This window comes from Culex quinquefasciatus, chromosome 2 (assembly GCF_015732765.1).
Source record: "Culex quinquefasciatus strain JHB chromosome 2, VPISU_Cqui_1.0_pri_paternal, whole genome shotgun sequence".
NCBI classification, from domain to species: Eukaryota; Metazoa; Arthropoda; class Insecta; order Diptera; family Culicidae; genus Culex; species Culex quinquefasciatus.
In genome coordinates, this window is record NC_051862.1 from 173,945,219 (window position 1) to 173,969,583 (window position 24,365).

The 24,365-nt window shown below is 41.9% G+C and overlaps 3 protein-coding genes across 3 annotated transcripts; 2 read left to right on the forward strand and 1 right to left on the reverse strand.

The window, feature by feature from the left end:
• The first annotated feature begins 94 nt into the window (after positions 1-94).
• On the forward strand, positions 95-15,895 carry LOC6033111 (myosin-VIIa). The gene is made up of 12 exons (XM_038255335.1): positions 95-355; positions 7,276-7,413; positions 7,496-7,618; positions 7,738-8,340; positions 8,399-8,911; positions 9,076-9,591; positions 9,653-10,522; positions 12,009-12,221; positions 12,283-14,070; positions 14,125-14,403; positions 14,460-15,557; positions 15,617-15,895. Exons 1-12 carry the CDS (start codon positions 335-337, stop codon positions 15,803-15,805), a joined length of 6,351 nt encoding a protein of 2,116 aa, XP_038111263.1. The 5' UTR covers positions 95-334; the 3' UTR covers positions 15,806-15,895.
• LOC6033113 (zinc carboxypeptidase A 1) lies at positions 15,812-19,479 on the reverse strand. The gene is made up of 11 exons (XM_038250936.1): positions 19,258-19,479; positions 19,063-19,199; positions 18,625-19,006; positions 18,481-18,568; positions 18,133-18,423; positions 17,883-18,073; positions 17,072-17,379; positions 16,631-17,012; positions 16,484-16,571; positions 16,132-16,422; positions 15,812-16,073 (listed from the first exon to the last, which is right to left on the reverse strand). The coding sequence occupies exons 1-11, from the start codon at positions 19,420-19,422 to the stop codon at positions 15,880-15,882; spliced, it is 2,517 nt and encodes an 838-aa protein (XP_038106864.1). The 5' UTR covers positions 19,423-19,479; the 3' UTR covers positions 15,812-15,879.
• Positions 19,480-19,858: 379 nt separating this feature from the next.
• Positions 19,859-21,557, forward strand: LOC6033114 (zinc carboxypeptidase). Its single transcript, XM_001843557.2, has 5 exons — positions 19,859-20,073; positions 20,130-20,266; positions 20,323-20,792; positions 20,850-21,140; positions 21,204-21,557. Exons 1-5 carry the CDS (start codon positions 19,918-19,920, stop codon positions 21,407-21,409), a joined length of 1,260 nt encoding a protein of 419 aa, XP_001843609.2. The 5' UTR covers positions 19,859-19,917; the 3' UTR covers positions 21,410-21,557.
• Positions 21,558-24,365: the final 2,808 nt, after the last annotated feature.

Genomic DNA, 24,365 nt, shown 5'->3' on the forward strand with positions numbered 1-24,365 from the left:
ACGGCGATAAAGGTGGCCAATCGAACTGATAAGATAGTGGCAGGTGGCCACTATCGACCCGCAGCAGGTATCGGCTGGAGCGCCGCTCCGGCAGGTCTCTCAGTTCGTGGAACATTCTTGACCGAGTGAGACGTGGTCGTTCGGCGCGCAACGGAATCTGCAGATTTCAAGTGGACAGTTTTGTGTGTGTGTTTTAATCTTATCTTTGGCGGTGACTCAGAGGAATGGATTTCCGTGTTTTCTGAACTAAAAAAGAGATATAAACCAAATTAATTCAAACAGAATCGTGCGTGGCGTGTGTGTGTGTTGATGAAACTGAAACAGTGAAAAAACGATGGAGCAAAAAGAAGAGCATGTAAGTGTTGAGCATTCAAAATAAAAGAAATTCAATTAAAATCTGGTCCAATTAGAGAGACGTTGGATGACGAAGACACCTGCTGGCTGGCGCTTATCATTTTTTTTCGTTTTCTGCTCTGTCTGTTGTGTGTCAGCAGCGTCGGTGGGTGGCGAAGATGTGTGTACCGTTATCGATAACGCATTTCGAACTGAATGGACAAATCATTCAGCGAATTGCCATGAAGAATTGGTCAATTTTGCACACGCGATGACTTGTTTTTTTTTTTTTTCGTTGCCCAAAATTAAACTGAGTTGAATTGAATTAATATATCAAATGGCCACGTACTTTGCTACAATTCAAACACGATTAAAGCAGTTGGGCAGCCATGCGCTAAAAAGTTGCAATTCGTGATCAAATCTATTCAATGACGACGCGTGTACAACGTTTGGTTGGCTAAATTTCCTATTAGCGGTGGGCAGAAGTTATGAGGTTTTTTTTTAAACTGCAACGTCATGATAACATCTTTTACAACACCACAGACGACCTAAGCAGAAAGCAGCGTTAGTTCTCTTAAACATAATATATTATCTACAAAAAAGGCTTCTTTTCCTCATAACTTTGAAACTAATAAACAAAAAGACTTCGCTAGCATATGATACAAAATTGACCAAGAAATTCGATAAAAATATTAGATCAACTCAAATTAGGTGCGGGTTGACCCTCAAATGCCTTCAAATACTATTTTGTTTACATTTTATTCAAAAAATGTAACTTTGATCCTTTTCTCATTTTTGTATTTTTTTGTATGCTATAACTACATATTGTTTTTTTTTCGAACAATTTCACATAAGAATCTTTGAAACCTCGCAATAGGGCGTCCAATTTTCCCGGGTTTTGAATTTCCTGGGAAACGGGGTTTTTTTTTAGATACCGGGATTTCCTGGGATCGCGGGAAATTTTTAAAACAGTCATAAAATCTATGTTTTAATTATGTGTTGTATTAATTAATTTCTTTTATTGTTTATTCTTTGAAGCTGCCTATAGAAAACAAACTTCGTAAACAATTGAAATGATGCCAGCCAATGTATATTTTTTGAAAAGTTTAGCATTTCATTTCAAACATATTTTTCAAATTATGTCACTCATGAAAGTTTCATGAAGATATTTCATTATTAAACTGAGTAAGAGACGATTTAGACTCAAATTTTTGCCATGCGCAAAGCGAGCTGCCAAACTTAGTGAGCGTTTTTCTCTAAACACCGAGTTGATTTACGGGTGCCACGATATCTCGAGATGGGATGAACCAAATTGGCTGAAATTTGGGGTGAAGACTCGGAAGACATATCTCGTGTGCATGCCGAAGCCCGATTTTGAAATTTTGCATTACAAAAAAAAAAATACAAAAACGAGTCTTCACCAAAATTTTGAGCCAATTTGATTCCAGCAGTGTTGAGGTTCGTGGCAACCGTTTCTTGGAACTGCTAACTTCAAATAGCTATATCTCGGCAACGATACAACCAAATGTCTTCAAATTTGTTTGGTTAATAGATGAAAATGTATATTTAAAGGTTTCGAAAACACATTTTTGAAAAAGTTTAAGTGTGTGCTCATCTTATCGATTACTAAGTATTCATCTGTTCAACTATTTCCACAACAAAATCATTATTTCCAGACCAATTTTTTTCGATTCCGGGAATTTCCGAGACAAAATATAAAAACTCCCAGGATTCGAGAATGTCTCGTTTTGGAAATATCCCGGAAAGTTTGTCCCGGGAATTCCCGGGATGGACGCTCTACCTCACAATAAATCTAACCAATGACGAGAAACAGCCCTCCAAAGATTAAAACTTTGGATTTCCTAAGCAAGAACAATAATTAAAGATAATTAAAGAAAAAACTAACTTAATACCTACGTGGTTGGTGCCTTCCTCACACCTAACCAAATTCAGATCACGGAAATAATTTTCAGCTAGATTTTAAACTTAAAAAAAGCTCACAGAAAACAAGCAACTGAGTTCAATGAAGATCTAGTGTGTATACAAATAGACGAGATCTAGTTCCTTTTAATCTCTTTGTATTCACAGTAATGCATTCTGCTAAAACGCTCAACCAAACCACAATAAGACCTAGATTCAAAAAGTATTAACAGGGTTGCCCGATCTTCGATTTTTAGACTCGTTACGAAAAAAGTACATACATATTAGGGTGGGTACGTTTTTCAAAAAGTTCTCCGATCAAGTTTAAGTATGGTTCCCCTTGAAGGGCATGCCCATGAGGACTTCCATGCCAAATATCAGCTCATTTGGTTGTAAACTGTCTGCGCGCATCAGGGTTAAAGTTTATTTTTGAAATTAAATATGTCTTTATTGAACTTGAAAATATTAGAAAAATAATTTATTGCTATTTTCATAGTAGCAAACTATTTGAATGTTTATATATATTTTGTAAAAACTTTTGTTTCAAAATTTTGATAATTAGTGGTTTCTCCACATTTTGATACCAATGTGGACTCTTGTACTATGTTTGCTAAGATTTATATCTGGATAGTTCAAAAAAACACACACGCATCGATTTATGACTATTTAAAAAAATCACCGGGACCTTGGTGTAGGGGCAAGCGTGATTGCCTCTCACCCAGTCGGCTTGGGTTCGATTCCAGACGGTCCCGGTGGCATTTTTCGAGACGAGATTTGTCTGATCACGCCTTCCGTCGGACGGGAAGTAAATGTTGGCCCCGGTCTAACCTAGAGGTTAGGTCGTTAGCTCAGTCCACGTGTAGGAGTCGTCTCCCTGGGTCCTGTCTCGGTGGAGTCGCTGGTAGGCAGTTGAACTAACAATCCAAAGGTTGTCAGTTCGAATCCCGGGGTGGATGGAAGCTAAGGTGTAAAAAAAGGTTTGCGATTGCCACAACAATCAAGCCTTATGACACCTAGTTTCGAGTAGGAATCTCGCAATCGAGAACGCCTAGACAATGCTGTAGAGCGAATAATTTGGGGTGTACCCCATTTGGCATAATGGACATTTGGCATAACGGGTTTTCAAGAAGGACGTTTGGCATAATGAACGTTTGGCATAATTGTTCCAAGACATTAGGGACGTTTGGCATAATGGACATTTGGCATAATGGACGTTTGGCATAACTCGTTCCAAAACAATCAAGGACGTTTGGCAATCACAATCACAATAAATCTTTTAAATGAAATTTGATATTTTTATTGAAAATAACATTTAGTTTAAAGAAGGAAATATCTCATGTTAGCTTTACATTTTTCCCCAATCAATATAATTAGCAATGATTTTTTTTTTAAATAAAATTTTCTCTTCTTTTATATGAAATTCAACTTAAAGATGAAAAAACCTCTTCAAATTTTTGACAATTAAGCTGTTCTAATGTAATTTTCCCTTCTTTTGATCATAATTTAACTTCAAGAAGGAAAAATCTCTAAATAAATTCACATGTTTCCCTTGTTTTTTTCGAATTCAATCTAAATAACCCAGAACTGGACAGCACTCGTCCGACAAGAGGGTAGCGGTAAGATTTACAGACACAGAGAACACAGTTGTAGATGACCGAGAAAATTATGCCATCGAATCCATTTCAAGGAAAAGTTTATCCATCAAAACAAAATGTGTAGTCTACGGGAATTGAACCAGGGACCTTTAATAGAATAACTCAATGACTAAACTGCTTTGGCCACCACAGCTTGGTGACACAAGGGTAGTCAGATGTCGATGTATGACTCTTGTTGCAGATTTACTGTTTTCTTGTATTTAGTCAAAACTTATCTTAAAGAAGTGACAATTGTTAAAAAAAAAAATCAAATTATTCGCTCTACAGCATTGCCTTGGCGTTCTCGATTGCGAGATTCCTACTCGAAACTAGGTGTTCGAAGGCTTGATTGTTGAGGCAATTGCAAACCTCTTTTTACACCTTAGCTTCCATCCACCCCGGGATTCGAACTGACGACCTTTGGATTGTTAGTCCAACTGCCTACCAGCGACTCCACCGAGGCAGGACCCAGGGAGACGACTCCTACACCTGGACTGAGCTAACGACCTAACCTTTTTTAGGTTAGTCCGGGACCAACATTTACTTCCCTTCCGACGGAAGGCGTGATCAGACAAATCTCGTCTCGAAAAATGCCACCGGGACCGTCTGGTATCGAACCCAGGCCGACTGGGTGAGAGGCAATCACGCTTACCCCTACACCACGGTCCCCGTTAAAAAAAAAAAAATTTTTTTTGTTAAAAAAATAATTGCTAAATAAATAGATTTTTCGAATAGAGGTAGGTGAAAAACATTAAAATAATGCGATTTTCAAACATTTAAAGAGTGGCAAAATGTGAATCTTTAAAGAGACTTTTCCTACCATAAGTTGATTTTATATACAAGAAGGGAACAAACTCAATTGTCAAATATTCCAAAAGTATTTTTTTTAGAAATTTTCCCTTCTAAAAGTTGAATTTAAAATAAAACAAGGGAAAGTTTCATAGCTTGCATAACTCATTTGTAACATATTTAAAGAAAAAAAAATGCACATCCCTAATTTAGGTTGAATATTAAAGAAGGGAAAATTGCATAATAAACAATAATTGCAAAATATAAACCAAAAAACACAAACTGAGCATCTTTTGAGAGATTATGCCTTCTTTTCGTTTTAAAATAAAAGGAGAGAAAATTGCTTTAAAAATTCTTATTGCATTTCTTTAAAGAAGAGCAAAATGTGCATACATTCTTTAGGTTGAATTCAAAAAACGAGGGAAAATAGTATAAATCTTTATTGCAAGATATTTAAAGACTGGCAAAACTTACATATCTTTGTAAGTTGAATTTAAAATAAAAGAAGGAAAAATTTAATACAAAAAATTTGCTGCAAAATATTTAAAATGGGGAAAAATGTTAATATTATATAGACTCTTTCTAAAAAAATAAAAAAAATATGAAAAAATGCATTTAAAGCTTTATTAAGAAATATTCCAAAATGGGGAAAAATCACATCTATTGAAAGAAAATAGATACATGATTTTTTGAAAAAAAAAAAAAATCTTTTAAATTAAAATTATCTGTTTAGAAATTAGGAAAAAAGATATAAGTTATTATTCTTTACAAAAAATAAATACTAATTTAACAAAACAAAAAATGCTACAATAATTATGCTAAACGTCCATTATGCCAAACGTCCTTGATGGTTTTTGAACGAGTTATGCCAAACGTCCATTATACCAAATGTCCATTAAGCCAAACGTCCCTGATGTCTTGGACCAATTATGCCAAACGTCCATTATGCCAAACGTCCTTCTTGAAAACCCGTTATGCCAAATGTCCATTATGCCAAATGGGGTACACCCAATAATTTGATTTTTTGAAAAAATCACTGCAGTGTTTTCAAAAGTGCATAACATTGCAGGTTTAAATTTTTATGAGCTAAGCTGCTTCAGTATAGTTTTAGACACAAAATAAAGCGGACGCGTCTCGCGAACGTGCCAGTTTTCCCTTTCAATTTTGGTGACGGTCCAAAGCCATAAATTGCTCAAGTGTGACCAAACGAAACCAGCATGCCTGGCTGCCGCAGGCATTGCACGCTGGTAGTCGACTTCAACGTTATGCCAGTTAATCCTGGTGTTGAGAGAATTTTAAGATTTCTCATGAGAAACGTTAGGCTAGATTTTTCTACAGTGCGCAATTTGCAGTGGAAAATCGTCAGCAACCAAGCGATCATCGAGACCTTGACCGCCGAACAGGCCCGCTGCATTGCACGGGTTCACAGCTTGCGACAGCTTCACGAACGCCGGAGGTATCATATTCCAATTTACGTTAAGAATGGGGCCATCCAGGTGCGTATACGTTATTTGAAAGCAGAACGATGAAAATAGCAATTAGTTAAATCAGTTTACATGAAAACAGACCAATTTATCGCTTTAAAATTTCAAAAATTTTGCGATCGCTATTATAGGAGCAGAAATGAAAATAATTTAAAAAAAAATGTATGGATAATTGCAATTTTTTTTTAATTTTTGATTTTTGTTGAATTAACATTTATCGCTAGAACAAATTGCACGTTATGATACAAGGCAAAATTTGTTTGATTACAACACTCCTCATTTTGAAAGTAATTTTTCTGGGGGTTTCTTTAAAACATCACTTAAAAGTTAGGCTCCCTGAACACGCATGAAATCACCAGAATTCAATTTTAAAATTCATCAAAAATCAAACCATCCACATTAACGACCCCCGGGTCTTTTGTGGTCTCTATTGCAAGTTTCTGCTCGAACCTAGGAGTCCGAAGGCTTGAATGGGGAGAGCACCCAAACCTCTTTTACTCCAAGGAACCTTCCACCCCAGTGTTTGAACTGACGACCTTTGGATTGTGAATCCAACCGCCGCCAGCGATTCCACCGGAGTAGGCTTGGTTTGGTGCGTTGTTTGTACTTATGGCATGGAGACGACTCCTACACCTGGAATGACTTAACGGCCTAACAACCAAGGCCGGGACCGACATTTTACTTCCTCATCCGATGGAAGGTTGCAGCAGATGGGAATTGAACCCAGAATCATCCGCTTACAAAGCGGACAGCGTAACCATTCGGCCACGCACTGCCATTCAAATTCATGTACTTGTTTATTTCATTAAGTTAAAATTACCCCAACAATACAGTTATAAACACCAAGCTTTTCCACGAAATTGTTTAAAATGACCCTGCGCCTCCATAAAATCTTTCTAAGAATTATTTTGTTTGTACTGCTTATATAAATGCACCGATATGTAATGTTTTCAGGTGAAAATCCAGTCACATCAGAGTTGTATTTAGTAAAACTGTTTTTGGAATGCTAATCAAGTAACGTAAAAATATCAAACTTATTATAATTTGAATCCAAAATGACCATGCGTCCACATCGTTTACCAATCCAATCAACTTATTTTTTTTCTTCATTACAGGGCGAATGGGTGTGGCTCACGCCCAAGCAAAACAGCGAGTTCGAAATACCGTACGCGGGCCGTGTCCTGCGGACCCACTCCGGCAAGACCCTTATCGTGGACGACGATGGCACGGAGAGCTGGGTTAAGGACAGCGAGGTTCGTATCGCGAAGCCACTCTGCGTTCAAGCCGGGTCATATCCGGGTAATGGGTTTTTATTTATTTTATTTTGTTGTCCAGGTTATCAAGCCGATGCACGTCACGTCACAGCGGACAGTTCACGATATGATAACGCTGGGCGACCTGCAGGAATATGCCATTTTGCGAAATTTGATTGTTCGATACCGCCAAAAGCAAATCTACGTAAGTGTGTTTAATGATTGATGGCAGCCACGGGTGGGGCTGTTGATGCAGGTCGTTAGCTGGTTCAACGATGATTAATTGGGGTGTGTTTTGCTGGGTTCTTTTTTGTTTGTTTGTAGACTTATACCGGTAGCATGCTGGTGGCTATCAACCCGTACGAGATTCTACCGATTTATACGTTCAATGAAGTTAATCTGTACAGGGAGAAGAAGATTGGCGATCTGCCGCCGCACATTTTTGCCATTGGGGACGGAGCGTACCAGGAGATGCGACGGGATGGCCGCGATCAGTGTATCGTGATCAGTGGGGAGTCCGGTGCTGGAAAGACCGAGAGTACAAAGTTGATTCTGCAATACCTGGCCGCTACTAGCGGGAAGCACTCGTGGGTTGAACAGCAGATCATCGAGTCGAATCCGATTATGGAGGCGTTCGGGAATGCCAAAACCGTGCGAAACGATAACTCATCGCGATTTGGGAAGTACATTGACGTTCACTTCAACCGAGAGGGGGTCATTGGTGGAGCCAAGATTGATCAGTATCTGCTGGAGAAGTCGCGAATCGTTTATCAGAACAAGGGTGAACGAAACTATCACATTTTCTATTCGATGCTGGTTGGGCTGGGTAAGGAGGAGAAGAAAATGCTGGAACTTGAGGATGCTTCCAAGTATCAGTACTTGATTAGAGGACAAACGCTGAACTGCGATGGGCGAAATGATGCTAGTGTAAGAGTGTAACTACGAAATCTTCTTCAAAATAATTCTTAACCACTCCTATTTGCAGGAATTCGCCAACGTAAGGTCAGCAATGAAGGTTCTCGCGTTTACCGACCAGGAAATTTGGTCAATCCTTAGTCTGCTTGCAGCAATCCTCCATCTAGGCAACATCAAGTACAAATCAACTGTCGTTCAGAACATGGACGCCGTCGAGGTGAACGATTCTACAAATGCAACCAGGGTTAGTGGTCTGCTAGGAGTGACCAAAGGTGCCTTGGTGAACGCCCTAACCCGGCGGACCATCATCGCCCAGGGTGAGCGCGTGGTTTCACAAGTGTCCAAGGAGCAAGCACTGGAAGCGAGGGATGCGTTCGTGAAGGCAATCTACGGCAAGATATTTCTGATGGTCGTGAACAAGATCAACAGTGCGATCTTCAAGTCCTCGCCAAAGGGTCGGATTTCGATTGGGGTGTTGGATATTTTCGGCTTCGAGCAGTTTGAGACGAACAGCTTCGAGCAGTTGTGCATCAATTTTGCCAACGAGAATCTGCAGCAGTTTTTCGTGAAGCATATTTTCAAGGTGAGTCAGTTGGCTAATGGAATCATAAGCATAAATCAAGGACCACGTGACTCCATCCTTACATACTTGTCGTTGGTTGAGATGGGGTTACATGGTTGTCTTCTTCAAATAAATGCATTTAAATGGGGTAAACTACTCTATAATTGTTTCTGCATCCCTCGCAGATGGAGCAAGCCGAGTACACCCGCGAGGGCATCAACTGGACCAACATCGAGTTCATCGACAACCAGGACGTGCTGGACATGATCGGGATGAAGTCGCTCCACCTGATGGCCCTGATCGACGACGAGACGCGCTTCCCGAAGGGCACCGACCTGACGATGCTTTCGAAGTTGCACAGCACGCACGGATCGAAGACGATCTACCTGAAGCCGAAGTACGATAATGTTCCGGCGTTCGGCGTTCAGCACTTTGCCGGGACGGTGTTCTACAACGTGAACGGGTTCCTGGAGAAGAATAGGGACACGTTTAGTTCGGATTTGAAGGAACTGGTAACGAAGAGTAGCAACGAGTTTTTAGTGAAGCTGTTCGAGTCGGACGATTCGCTGGACACGTCAAAGAAAAGTATTACGTTGTCTCTGCAGTTCAGGAACTCGCTGGAAGCGTTGATGAGAACGCTGTCGTCGTGCCATCCGTACTTTATTCGGTGCATTAAGCCGAATGAGTTCAAGAAACCTAAGGTGGGTTTATGGGGGAGGGGAATACGAAGTGATTGAGGCTGATGAACTTCTGTGATTTTAGATAATCGACAATGCGTTGTGCGTGAGACAGCTGCGCTATTCCGGTATGATGGAAACGGCCAAGATTAGGAAGGCAGGTTACGCGATCCGACACACGTACACGGAATTTGTGGAACGTTACCGTCATTTGGGGAGAGGAATTGGTCCAGCTCACAAGGTTGATTGTGTGGCGGCTTCGCGACAGATTTGTGAGCGAATACTGGCTGGCATTCCAGATGACTATCAGTTTGGAAAGACGAAAATTTTCCTGAAGGAAAGTCACGACCTCGTGCTGGAGTCGGAACGTTCGAGAGTTTACCTGCATTACATCGTATTGATCCAACGTGCCTTCCGTAGGATTTTGTTCTTCAAGTACATCCGCAAGTACCGCAACGCCGCTATTACAATTCAGAAGCACTGGCGAGCACGTGGGTATCGAACGAACTATCTGGTGCAGCGAAATGGCTATCGTAGGCTCCAAGCCGTGATCAAGTCTCGTGAGCTGACGTACAAGTTTGGTCGACTTCGCTCAGCTATTGTTAATCTGCAAGCACAGTGTCGTGGCTTCCTGACGCGAAAGAACCTTAAGGACAAGATAACCTACAAAGCCCAAAGAATCAACGAGCTGCTTGTGTTGAGGCGCAATGAAGAAGTCCAGTTTAAGAAGTCCGGGAATAAGCGTTGGCAAGAGGATGCCGAACACAACTATAGGCTGCGAGTCGACGAGCTGAACCGAGAACTGGCGCTGGAAGCCGAGGCTAGGAAGGCAGCGATCAAACCACAACAACCAATCAACGTCGAGGAAGACAACAAGATCGTAGACGATGTGTTTGGTTTCCTAGACGGACCCATGAGTCCGGAACCGGTGCCGAAGCGAAAGGCGTCCTTTGCCGTAAGCAGAATGTTACAGTACTTTGAGGAGAAGAGTCGAAACAAAAAAATCATTCCCACCAAACTGTTGTCCCGTCCTGTGAACTATTACGAATCATCTCGGTTGTGAATGCACAAATCGTGATTGAATGTTTGACCACCAATCTCATCTCTTTTTACACAAAATACACACGAACCCCAGGGCGCAAACTTGACACAACGTTACTAACTCTGAAATGCAATATCTGTTCGAAATAGTAGAGTATATCTGTAAATAAACGCCACAATTAGGTCATCTGCAATCGCAAAATCGTTCTTGTTTCATCTATCGCCGGAGTTCTGAGAAATGGATTAAACTTTAAGTAGGCATCGGGCTCAAGTTCGCACGGACACGCACGTGCGTTCCGCTGGCACTGCCGTTGACCGCTGCCGAGTAACTGAGATTGCTAATCGAGGGTTCCAACCAGCCAGGGCCCATAGATTTCTTATCTATGATTTTGCAGCAATCAATGCTGCCTGTCAGGTGTCGACTTGTAGTAGAGGTGGTGACCGACATTCTTGTCCGGTGAGTGATTGATGGCGTTTGTAGGAGCGCCTTTGGAATGCCTTAGGAAGTTTAATCTTTTTCTCACTCCCTCGCACAAGCTACTAGCGCGGGCGCGCTGATAAGCGTCAGCCCCTTGTATATAAACCATGCCCGTTATCAACCCCATACACATTTGGCCCATTCGTTTCGGTGTGTAGAGTTTTTCCGAAATTGTATGAACTACTGCGTGATTCGTCCAGGATTGTAATAATACGTAATTTCGAATAAAGCGAAAAAACATTACATTCAACACAAAATTACATCATAACTCAAGCATTGTACTTTTACTCATTCACTACACAATACAATATATCACGTCCATTTTACACGAAGACAACACAGAATAAGCATACATTTCCATTCCGTTGCTTTATAATTTAACAATCTCTCAAAATCTGAAATTGAAAAAATCTACTTTCGAATTCGGTAAATACCGAGGTAAATACAGTTCTGGAAAATATTGTTTAATTAAACCACATAGTATTTGTAAGTAAGTTATAATATGCAAAATAACTGGATTGATATGAATATAATCGTTGAAATTGTTGATATCATGGCTTCACACAGAGCTTTTGTTTACCGAATTCGGTAAAATTTACCAAATTTTCAACTGCAGAACAGATCGGTAAATTGAAAATTACCGAATCCTGTAACAACAAAAAGTTGGTGATAAAGTTCATTATTGTACATCGTACAACCGATAGTCGGTAAAATTTTGTTCATTTTGGCAGATGGTTTACCGATGAAACATTGCCGATTTTTCAACTATCGAATTCGGTGCGCCTCCTCGTCATTGGTCGGAGTTGAAGAACATAAACCACCCATCTATAATAAATAGCTCATCAAATCATTTTCATTGTGGATATCAATTGGAAAAACTTATAGCAACTTAAACATACTTTGCAACCCTTGAACCCCTCAGGATGACCCCCAACCAGAAGACCCCGCCACCAGTGCAGCCCTCACCTCCGCATACGGGGAAAATTTTCCCTACCGCGAGGATTTATCCGACTATAATTTCGCCAAGTACGCGGCCACGTACTTTGCCAACAATGCGTCCTATCAATTCAGCAAGCGCAAGCTTAAATCCTCGCTGCTCGATCTACCCAGCCCGGCCGACATCATTTCTGCGCAGGTTTGTAACTCGATTTAGTTTTTTTTTATTGGAGCTTAAGAGACGCATTTTTTGCTTTCAGGCCCTATGGATTACGATTTTACGATTCATGGGAGATATGGCCGAGGCGCGGTACGAGGACGATAGCGAAGACGTGAAACACAAGCCGGTCATGCAGAAACTGACGAAAACGTTGGGACGAAACTATGCCAAGAGCAAAGAGTTCCAGGCTTTTCAGCAGAACTTGTCCGAGCATGAACGGAAGCTAATCCACCGGACGTTGAAGCGAAAGACAAAGATTCCGAGCGAGTTGAAGGCTATTGTAGAGAATACCGATGAGATAGCTGACTATCAGGAGTTTCTGAACAATCGAAGCTCACATTTGGATAAGCTGCACTTTATTATTGGGCATGGCATATTGAACAAGCAACTGCGAGATGAAATTTACTGTCAAATCTGCAAACAGCTCACCAACAACCCCAACTCCACGTCCTACGCCAAGGGGTGGATCCTGCTGTCGCTATGCGTGGGATGCTTCCCACCGTCGGAAAAGTTTGAAAAATATCTGCGATCGTTCATCCGCGAAGGGCCACAGCTTTATGCACCGTACTGCGAGCATCGCTTGGATCGTACGGTGAAGAATGGTACAAGGCGTCAACCTCCATCCTGGTTGGAGCTTCAAACGACCAAGACGAAGAAACCGATTCTGGTGGTCGTCACGATGATGGATGGCTCGAGCAAGAATGTGGAGATCGATTCAGCCACAACGGCTCAGGAGATGTGTGAAAAACTATCGTTTGGTATCGGATTGAAGGACGTCTTCGGATTCTCGATTTTTGTTATGCTTCAGGAGAAGGTGCTCTCGTTGCAGAGTGGTGGAGAATTTATCATGGATGCCATTTCGAACTGTGAGCAGTATGCTAAAGAACAGGGTGGTAACGAACGTAACGCTCAGTGGAAAATCTTCTTTCGGAAAGAAATGTTTGCCCCGTGGCATGACCCGGCAGTAGACCCAGTGGCTACGAACTTGATTTACTCGCAGGTGGTTCGTGGGTTGAACTTGGGCGAGCTGGTTAGCACCTCGGACAAGGACATTGCAATGTTGGCTGCCTTGCAGTATTACGCCGACTATGGCTTTGAGTTGAACAGTAAGACGCTTCAAGATAGACTGAAGGACTACATTCCGAGGCAGTTGGTGCGCGCGGAGACTGCAACGCGATGGGTTCAGTTGATTGAAACGGCATTTAAACGCAGCCGTTGCGTCAAGGATGGACTCCAGAGAATCGCTGCCAAAGAGGACATTGTACTGTTCGCAAAAATCACTTGGGGTATGATGTTTTCCCGTTTCTACGAAGCTGTTCAAATAGATGGGACAAAGCTTCCCACGAGCAATATTATCATTGCGGTAAATTGGTCGGGAATATACTTTGTGGATGATCAAGAACAAGTCCTGCTGGAGATCTCCTTTCCGGAGATTATGCAAATCGATTGCGACGATGGGGATGACAATGACGTTGGAACACTGTTCATCAACACTATCCAGAACGAGGACTTTGTTTTCAAATCATTTGAGGCGAAAGCATTGTCCAACTTGATCAACAACATCCTGAAAGAGCTACGAAACAGAAGTGTCTATGCCGTAGCTGTTCGCACTCATTCAGATGAAAGCCAGACGGAATCTATGCTAAGTCTGTTGAAGGGAGATCTTGTAACGCTTGGGCAAGGTTTTACCGGGGAAACAATCCTAGCCGAGGATGCTACCTGGGGTTTCGGTGAGTCCAACGGAAGATCTGGATACTTCCCGACGGAGGTGGTTTACATTCTTCCGACTATCATGCCACCTCCTGCTAGCGTTCTTAGTTTGTACAGGGTAAGTTAGGTAGTCTTCCAGTTGATGTGAGTTAAATTTGATCTTTAAAAATAGAGAGAAGGAGTCCTAAAACCCAGGAAGCATGCGGCACCGAATTACAACACTATTCAACGCAAGAAGATGCACACCTTGCAGCGCTTTGGTTCCGAAAACTTCCGGGCACCAATTAGCGTGACTTCAAACTCGTCAACTCTAAGCAGTATCAGAAAATCGACAACTGAAGAGCTATGGAGACACACGCGAGAACCGATGAAAGCACCACTGCTGCAAAAGCTTCAACCCGACAAGGTCCATTCGGAAATTGCAGTAGCTGTATTCACTTTAATCTTGAAGGTACGTATTGCAATGGTTAGGCAATGAAATCGTTTTTTGAAAATTCATTTTTTTAGTACATGGGAGACCTACCTAAAGGACGTGAATCGATCGATACCGATAGAATCTTTAGTCCTGCCTTGAACAACGACTTGCTTAGAGATGAAATCTTCTGCCAGATTATGAGACAGTTAACCGATAATCAGATTCAGATAAGTGAAGAACGTGGTTGGGATTTGCTATGGTTGGCTACCGGTGTAATGGTACCTGGGCAACAGCTCTTGAAAGAGCTTTTCATGTTCCTCAAAAGTAGAAAGCATTCGTTAGCCCCCGAGTGTCTGCAGCGAGTTCAGAAGACGCTGAAAATTGGCAACAGAATGTTCCCACCATATATTGTGGAAGTCGAAGCAATCCGTTATAGATCTGTTGAGATCTACCACAAAGTCTACTTCCCAGATGATACCGACGAAGCATTCCAGATCGAATCTTGTACTAAGACAAAAGACTTGCTGCAAACGATCACCAGACGTTTGGATCTGAAGTCCATCGAAGGGTTCAGTTTGTTCATCAAGATTGGTGACAAAGTGTTCTCGATGCCCGAGGAATACTTCATTTTTGACTTTATATACGAGCTGATGGAATGGATGAGGGAGACGATGCCGTCAAGATCGAACGATAATCGCATTCATTGTGAATATCAGCTGTTCTTCATGAAGAAACTATGGATCAACGTGACTCCGGGGAAAGATCCAATCGCAGATGAGATGTTCTACTTCTATCAGGAAGTTCCCAAACTTCTTCAAGGATACTACAAACTGACCAAGATGGAAGCCGTTGAGCTAGGGGCATACATATTCTGGGCTCAGTATGAAGAACAAGATGTACAACACCTGCAGAAGGCATTCCCTGATATGTTGCATGGTTTGATTCCCGAGGATGTTGTCAGGATGCAAAAAATAGATCAGTGGAAGAAGGACATCTTGGTGAAGGTTAATGCATTGAAGGGAATCAGTCAGGCGGTCGCGAAACTGGAGTTCTTGAAGATTGTGCACAAGTTTCCCATGTTTGGATCTACGTTCTTTGTTGTCAAGCAAACTACGGATCAAAATCTACCAGACATGCTGCTGGTGGCCATCAACAAACAAGGATTCAACCTTGTTGATCCGCGTACAAAGGTTTGATCTCTTCCGGTGTTAATAAATCATCAACACATGTTTCGATTCTCTCATTCTAGGACACCTTGGCTCAGTATAGCTTTATGGAGTTAAACTTCTGGAGCTCTGGTAACACTTACTTCCACATCAAGTTCGGCAACATGATGGGTTCCACAAAGTTGCTTTTGGAGACCAAGCAAGGCTACAAAATGGACGATCTACTAACATCGTACATACGGCACTTTAAGACGCAAGGACAACGAAACTAGATCAAATATTTTCAATATGTTTTATGTAGTATTATATCAGTTATCACAATAAATGCATTCATCGTAAATAAAATTCATAGATATCCAAGACTCTTTGCCTCAGCCAGGAATGCAATCAGTCCGTTCAACGTTTCCTGGGAGTTTGGTACGATTTGGTCAGCTGGGAGGGCAAAGCCATGTGCTCCATCGTCGCGGAACTCGAATGTGTACGCCAGTTTGGTACCGTGAACACCCATAAAGTAGTCGTTAGTACTACCCGAAGTTACATCTGAAATTAAGATTCGTTTAGTATTGTTGTGGCCGAGAAAGGATATTCAAACACTTACACAACAGCTGCGCCGAGTTCCCAAAGGTGTATTGCGTTCCATGGGTTGCACGAATGGCATCAACGGTTTTGGCGGCGATTTGCTGCAGATCTGCTTGATTGGCGGGAAGCGGAGCGTTGGTAAACCCGAACGGTGTCAAAAGGTACTGTCCAAACGAGTGGAATGAAAACTGAACGTTGATCTTGTCGGCGATCGTCGCGTAGTAATCCGCCATGGACCGGGTTTCCGGTTCAGAGAACGGAGTTGGTCCCGAAAAAGTGTCGGAGCAGGCGATCGTTGATGCTCCACCGGCTGTAATAGGGGGATGGGAATTAAGTTTCTTTTAAAATATGAACTGCGCAAGAAGACTCACTTCGCCAGAAGTAGTCAAAATTGCGGTTGGGATCGGTTCCGGTGCAGAGCACTGACGATGGTTGGCGGGTCTTTCTCCACATTCGATTCTAGGAAGAGAATCTGTACTGTTAATAGCTCTTCATTTTTGAATACTTAGGCTGCTTACACTATTCCGACTAAACTCGAGTCCATCCGGATTAGCTACCATGATAAAGTACCAATCATAGTTCTGGGCCAGGTCCACCACAGCTGGATTGCTTGATGTTAGCAGTTCGTTGAGCAACCACGTGGCCGTCGCTGACGAGATCCACTCACGTGCGTGGATGTTAGCTTCAATGAAGATTCCCGGGTTGTTCGCCTTGTGCGAGAGTTTAACTGCCTTCAGATCACGATTCTCGAAAGATTTTCCGTAGGTTGTACTCGATAAAATGCTGGAATGTCGACCAACCATGTCGTCCAACCACGCGTAGATTTCAGCCGTGGAATAGTAGTCGTCCCAGCCGAAGGTAGATCGGCGACCTTTATTCGGACGTTCGTTATCGATCACTCTGGAAGAATAATTCATTGTCGGTACGTAAGACTCAGTCACAACAATTCTTACACTTACTCTTGGAAGTTTTCGATGCGAAGTCGAGTCTTGATGTTCAGCTTCATTGCAAGTTCCTCAAAATCAGAGTACTTGTGAGGTGGAACAACTAGTTCTAACGCCATGTTGGTTTGAACAGGACTATCCCAAAAAATATATCCATCGGGGTGCTCTTCCAGATATTGCAGGACCTGCAGCTGTTCTTCGGTCTCGATGCGCACCTGATGAACGCGGTAATTGTCGAATCTTGCCTGTTCAGCAGCTACACAGCAACAACTTGCTGCAAACAGCAGCGATATCAACTGTAATCGGTTCATTTCGTATAGGTACTACATCCCAGGCACCCAATTTCGACTCCTTTTATATCAAATCGTCTACGTCAGAACCCCTGTTGCGTCTGGTAATAAATCTGTCGATGAGTAATTTACTGGCTGTAAGTCATTTCCGATAACGGTAGCAATTTCGGGAAATCTGTTCTACATTCTACAAGTGACATCGCGTCAATTGGTCGATGTCTACCGTTAGAATCAGCTGTGCGGTAGTCATTGAAATCATTAGGCCCAGATAACTAAACGTAGCTGAGAAGGAATGAATCCCTGAATGCGGACCTGTAATGTTTGCTATCATTTGATAAGGAATGGACGAGTCATTGCAATATTTTACTTGATTGTTTGATATCACATTTGTAATCAATTGGAAATTTTACTAATCTGTTCAAGTATCCGAAAAGTATCTTCTGAATTAAACGAACATTTTGCTGATAGCTATAGGGAAATGTTCTGTCAGAAATAATTCAGGTAATAAACTTTTTTTTATTTAAATAAAGTGATCAAAAATATCCCAAGACACGCGCCTCGTCGATCATCCCAACAAATGCTGCCAGTAGTTCCTCGGCATTCGGAATAATCTGATCGGCCGGCAGAATCCACCCAAACTCTCCCTGATCTCGCAGTTCAAACGTGTAAGATAGTGGAACATTGACTGCTCCGTAGGCCCAATCTACCGAAATTCCTGAAGCGACATCTAAGTGAAAAACCAAGATTAGTGCGAGCTCAAGTAAGAATTGCTAGTTCCACTATTACATAACACATCGGATGACGTTCCCACGCGGTACGGTTTCTGGTACAGCTTGTACATATCGACCGCTCCTCGTCGTCCAATCTGCATAAGATCCTGATAGGTGGGAGGATACGGAGCATTCTCGTAACCGAACGGTACCAAAATGTACTGTCCCTTTGAGTGGATCGTTAGGTAAAGAGTCAGCTCGTCCGCGATCGAACGAATGTAATCGGAAACGGCTTTAACTTCTACCTCCGATTCTGGGTGCTGCCCGGCGTAGGCGTCCGAGCATGGGTTCATCGAGGCTCCACCGTCTGAAGTTTGAAATGATTTTAAGATCGCGTGCTTTTACAACTAATAAATGAACTTACTATTCCACTGAAAGTCAAAGTTGCGATTTGGGTCAGCCCCGTAACACAAGATATTGTACGGATATCGGGTCTTTCTCCACAAACGATCCTGCAAGAAAAATTAGCTTAGTAACTCTTCTCTAATCCAAATTGCTAGTGACATACCGTGGTGTGCGTGTATACCAATCCATCCGGATTCAGCACCGGAACAATGTACCAGTCAAAGTTTTCGGCCAAATCCCGAACAGCTGGATCTTCAGACGTCAGCAACTCGTTCAAGATCCACGTAACGGTAGCGGAAGTAATCCACTCACGGGCGTGAATGTTGGCATCAACGAATAGTCCGGGATTTCCTTCCTTGTGGGATAGTTTTACCACCTTCAGATCACGTCCTTCGTAAGATTGCCCAATAGTTTCGACGGATAGCACTTCGGAATGTTCTGCGACCAGCTCGTCAATCCATGCGTACATCTCCTCAAGCGTGTAGTAATCAGTCCATCCGAAAGCAGCTCGTTTGGATTGGTTCGGTCGTTCATTGTCGATAACGCTATTTTGGGATTGAAGATAATTGAGCTGTGAATTTGAAAGTACTTCGATGATTACCTTTGTAGATTGTAGGAATCAACGTGGGAAACAAGCTTCAACTGCTGGACAAGATTCTCGAAATAACGCTGTTTGGCCGGTGGAACCACGATCTGTACCTTTGAATTGATTGCCGAAGGTACATCCAGGAATGTAAACTGTTGGAATGAAAATTAATCAATTTCTGTTCCAGATTTTACAACTAAATACTGTTACCAAGTTAGGTGTAGCCTCGAGAGCTCGTAGCGTGTCCAGCTGGTCTTCGTTCTGTATGAAGACTGAGCAAACGCGATGATCTCGGAAGGATAGTTTCTCGCTGTTTGAGCTGCGGGTCAGTATCCCAAGCAGCACCGATGCCACCAATATCTGTAGCGCTCCCATTGTGACTGATGATGACTGCAGAGAGGTTCATCCGCGGTGCCATTCTATTTATGGGGGACAATTTGTAACGATGCTTTTGATAGCTCATAAACGTTTGAAAGCAGATAAGACCCGGTAGACGGGCATCAGGGGTGCTGTATAATTTCATGTGTAAATATGATAATAAGCCAAATCTAACAATTGATGATTTTCGTAATAAAACGATTGCAAATAAATCCGTAGTATTTGTGCAAATAATTTAAGGTGATTAAACAATTATTATCAGATCTATTAGGATATACTTAAAAGAATCACGACGCTGATAAAAATGAGCATACCTAACAAGAATGTTATCAAAACACCTCAAAAGACAACCGTGTCTAGTATTTTTTGTGAGGGCTCAAACAAATCAATTTTACGATTACGCCACTTATCTTGAGTAACGGCCTATAAATCGTATTGTTCGGCAGCCGATCGGTTTATTTGGGTTGTAGTTTTCACCTGGCAAGGTACAGTATGAGAGTTTGGTGCGGGCTTTTACTGCTGGCCATTGCCGGCGGCAGTGTGACGGGCGAGAAGGTACGGTTCGACAATTATCGTGTCTACGAGGTGAACCCAAGCAATGCCGAGCAGCTGCAGGTTCTCCAGTATCTGGAACAGGTTCCCGATGGGGTTCGTATTTTCGGTGTTAGACAGTGAGGAGTGATAATAATATTTGTGATTCACAGTATTCCTTCTGGGAGATGCCTGTCGAAGTTGGTATGAACGTCCGCATGGTTGTGCCTCCGCACAAGTTTTCAGACTTTGAAGAAATGACAGCGCGACTTGGCATGGACAGTACGCTGAAGGTTGAGAATTTGCAAAAGTACGTTTGACAAAAATATTACATTTAAAAGATTAATCACATGAAACATTTATCAGGCTCGTAGACAACGAACGCCCTCAGCGCAGGAAGCGGGAAGGATTCGGTTGGGAAGACTATTACACCATGGAAGAGATGTACGCGTGGTTTGATGAGCTGGTCGTCCAGTATTCTGATATCCTTCGTATCGAACCTTACGGACAATCCTACGAGGGACGTGACATGAAGGCGATCATTCTGTCAAAGAAGGCAGGAAACCCTGGAATTTTCCTGGAGTCCAACATTCACGCCCGTGAATGGATCACATCGGCTACGGCTACCTGGATCCTGAACCAGCTGTTGACCTCCACCGATCCGGCTGTGCAAGATTTGGCCGACAATTACGACTGGTATATCTTGCCAGTAGTAAATCCGGACGGTCTGGCTTACACCAAGGATACCAACCGCATGTGGCGAAAGAATCGTACGAAACACAACGTTCTCTGCTACGGAACTGACATGAACCGAAACTTCCCCGGACACTGGATGGGTTAGTATGACATTTCTAAACTGGTGGTTATCATCTTATCTTTTTTTCAAATTTCAGAGGGTGGAGCTTCAACTAATCCTTGCAGCGACGTTTACGCTGGACCGTCAGCTGGTTCCGAAGTCGAAACCCAAAACGTCATGAACTATTTGATCCAGAACAAGGACAAAATCGACTTTTATCTATCGTTCCACTCGTACGGTCAATACATGTTGTTCCCGTTCGGTCACGAAGGTGCCGACTATTCCGATAACTATTACGACTGGATGGAAATGGCGGAATCGGCGGCTGTTGCACTCTTCCGTCGTAACCAGATCGCATATCAGCTTGGAACCACTGCTGATGTTCTGTGTAAGATATTGAACGTTTCAGGAATTATCAGCAAATTTTTAAATTCATTACATCTTTCAACAGACGTTGCATCCGGAGTATCTCCCGATTGGGCCCATGGTGTTGAAGGGATCCCGATTGCCATCACCTACGAATTCCGAGACACTGGATCGCACGGGTTTATCCTGCCGGCCGAACAGATCATTCCGAACGCGGAGGAGGTCCTGGATTCGCTGGTGGCTTTCATGGGCAAAGGCAAAGAGCTGGGGTATTTCCCGCGAAGAGCTTGAATTTCAAAACTGAACGTTGATATAGAGAAGTGATAAGATAGGCATGAGCGCCGCATTGTTTAGAAAGGTTGATGGAACTGTATTAGGTTGGTGATGCAAAAGCAATCGATGCTAATGATAAATACTCGCCGACAGTGATAACGAGTGACTGTTTGTGTTGAATATTTGTAAAGAAAGAAAATTCCAGTATTTTTTATTACTCTTTTCTGAGTTTCTTTATGTTTTCTAGTAATAATTTAGTGAGCTTAATTATCAAAAGTAACTAATTAGTGAGATCTTGAAGGTGCATGATTAAGAGAGAGGTTTTATTTTTTTGCTGGCCATTACATTGCTTTGTTTGAATGTATACTGAGTAGCGTGGTTCACGTTTCTATGAAAAAGACAAAAGTTGTTATTTTGTCTTGCATCAACCGGAATTTCGTTCTTTTATTTCCCCAGAAGCACTCCTGAAAATTTGAGCCCATTTGGTAAGGTCTAGGAGCTCCAGTTTTAATTTGAAATTTATATGGGATTTTGATTTATTTTCCATGGGAAACTATCTTTTTTTACATTGTATTAGGATTTTTTTTTATAAATCGATGAAATGACTTGATTCTTATAGTAGGAGATAGGTTTTGAACTGGGGAACAACTTTGTAGAACATACCAACATGCTAGGAAGTGACCCTTTAAAGATACAGAGTAAAGCCCCTTCAAAAGCCACCATCTAAAAGTATCTGTATCTTTAAAGGGTCACTTCCTAGCATGTTGGTATGTTCTACAAAGTTGTTCCCCAGTTCAAAACCTATCTCCTACTATAAGAATCAAGTCATTTCATCGATTTATAAAAAAAAAATCCTAATACAATGTAAAAAAAGATAGTTTCCCATGGAAAATAAATCAAAATCCCATATAAATTTCAAATTAAAACTGGAGCTCCTATACCTTACCAAATGGGCTCAAATTTTCAGGAGTGCTTCTGGGGACATAAAAGAACGAAATTCCGGTTGATGCAAGACAAAATAACAACTTTTGTCTTTTTCATAGAAACGTGAACCACGCTAATACTGAGCCTAATGGTCAATCTACAATTTCTTACTTGCAAAATTGCACTTAGCTTAGTAATTTAAATTAAAGTTTACTACAAGTTTTTAACCTTAAATTTTAATGTTTTAGTGGTTGGAATTTCTCGCAGAACATTTAATTTCCCTATGTAGCTCCCTAATGGAAACGAATCTGGTCTTCTGTAATGAAAAAGTAATCAAAATAGAAACTTGACTATGGTTTGGAAAATTTCAAAATCTACGGTAAGTTGACGTTCCCATACCAAAGGTAAACAAACAACGTATAACACTCACACGTTTTCTAAGTTGATTGTAGATAACCTGTGATAATCTGGAATCGAACCGAAGCCGACTGGGTGAGAAGCAGTGGTGTCACGGTTCGCTCACTCGATTCGTGGTTCAAACGATATGTCATGACGCTCAAGTGTGGTTCGCTCATGATTGCGAACCAAGCACGAGCGAACCACGATCCGAACGCCTGCCGTGGTTCGCATGAACCTTGCTCTCTCATCGCGAATGAGAGTGAGAGGGACCATCAATGAGCGGTTCGCAAGAAGAGCTAAAAACAGCACTCAGAGAAAAACATTTCATGATTTTGACAACAGAAGGCTACGGCAGACGGCATAAGTGACTATGGAGGGCTACAGAGCATGGCTGCAACAACTCATTGGGATGTCCTGGGTCTTTCAATGACTCCCTGGATTTATTATCGGTGGGTCCACCGCCGTAACAAGCAAGAGGTCTGCGGTTTATGACTGCAGATCATATACGCATAGCTCCAGTGAGTATGGTAGACTTTTTTATATTATGTTGTTATGTCCTGGGTCAACAGAGGACTCCCTGGTTCCTTGGGGACCATCCACATAGGTGGACACTTTTTTAGAAATCTCTACCCCCTCCTTATCGTGGACAATTTCCATTCAAATTAAATCTTTTTTCTATGGAACGTGGTTAATCGCCATAGCCCCCCCCCCTCACTCTTAGGTGTCCACGTAGTTTATGGATGGTCCCTTGATAACTTTATCGTTAACAAAGTTGAACAATTTTGTGGGAGTGAAGAATAAAAACAAATAAGTTTTTCTATCAGTGCCTACATTCTCCGTTGGCGAACCGTTCGCTGAACGCTCTCTTTACTCCGTTCAGAGCGGAGCGGCAAGCGAGCAGATAAATGATGATCGAAATTTTGGTTCGCGAACCGTTCAAACCCGCCGCTCTGAGCGTTCGATAAGCGCTCGCCCGATAGGTTCGTCGATTGAGTGGTTATGATACGCTCATAAGCGAACCGTGACACCACTGGTGAGAAGCAACCACGTTTCCCCCCCCCCCCCCCCCCCTACACCACGATTCCGGTTTGAAATGTATTCAGTGTATTTAATAACGTCATGATTCGAAATCCGGACACTTAGTAGCATATCATTTTTGTTATAGCTGGCAAAAAACATGGAATAAGTTGGAAATGAAGAAATATCATAAGGATGTAGTATAAACAGTCAGGTTCAAGAAAATGCATGCAAAATATGTCTTTTCTAGCAATTTTTCATCAAAATTTTAAATTTTAAAATGACTTGTTGTACTTCGAATTCCGGACACTGACAAAAGCTGATTCGAAATCTGGACAGTTTTGCTTCGAATTCCGGGCACTCGATTTTACTTATGAATCGCACAAATTTGGACTGAAATGTTAGTAAATGGCTTTCTTTAGGTCTCAAATAAGCTGTTAACATCAAAACAATCGATAGTTTATATAAAAAATTGCTAGAATTTGAGGAAATCGAAACCATAAATTTCTGCCTTGCCTTCCCGGTGTCCCTATGAAATATTTCAAGTGAAATGTTTCGCATTTTTGGTAAACTTATAATTTTATTGTATTTGATTGTTTTGGCATTGACTACAGCGTTCAAACAAACTTTAAAT

Coding starts and splice junctions, on each gene's coding strand:
- LOC6033111 (XM_038255335.1), top strand. CDS start 335: ATGGAGCAAAAAGAAGAGCAT. Junction 356..7,275: donor TGGAGCAAAAAGAAGAGCAT/GTAAGTGTTGAG, acceptor TCTTCATTACAG/GGCGAATGGGTGTGGCTCAC. Junction 8,341..8,398: donor ATGGGCGAAATGATGCTAGT/GTAAGAGTGTAA, acceptor TCCTATTTGCAG/GAATTCGCCAACGTAAGGTC.
- LOC6033113 (XM_038250936.1), bottom strand. CDS start 19,422: ATGGGAGCGCTACAGATATTGGTGGCATCGGTGCTGCTTGGGATACTG. Junction 16,572..16,630: donor TCGAGTTTAGTCGGAATAGT/GTAAGCAGCCTA, acceptor TTCTCTTCCTAG/AATCGAATGTGGAGAAAGAC. Junction 16,423..16,483: donor TTTTGACTACTTCTGGCGAA/GTGAGTCTTCTT, acceptor CCCCTATTACAG/CCGGTGGAGCATCAACGATC.
- LOC6033114 (XM_001843557.2), top strand. CDS start 19,918: ATGAGAGTTTGGTGCGGGCTTTTACTGCTGGCCATTGCCGGCGGCAGT. Junction 20,793..20,849: donor CTTCCCCGGACACTGGATGG/GTTAGTATGACA, acceptor TTCAAATTTCAG/AGGGTGGAGCTTCAACTAAT. Junction 21,141..21,203: donor AACCACTGCTGATGTTCTGT/GTAAGATATTGA, acceptor ATCTTTCAACAG/ACGTTGCATCCGGAGTATCT.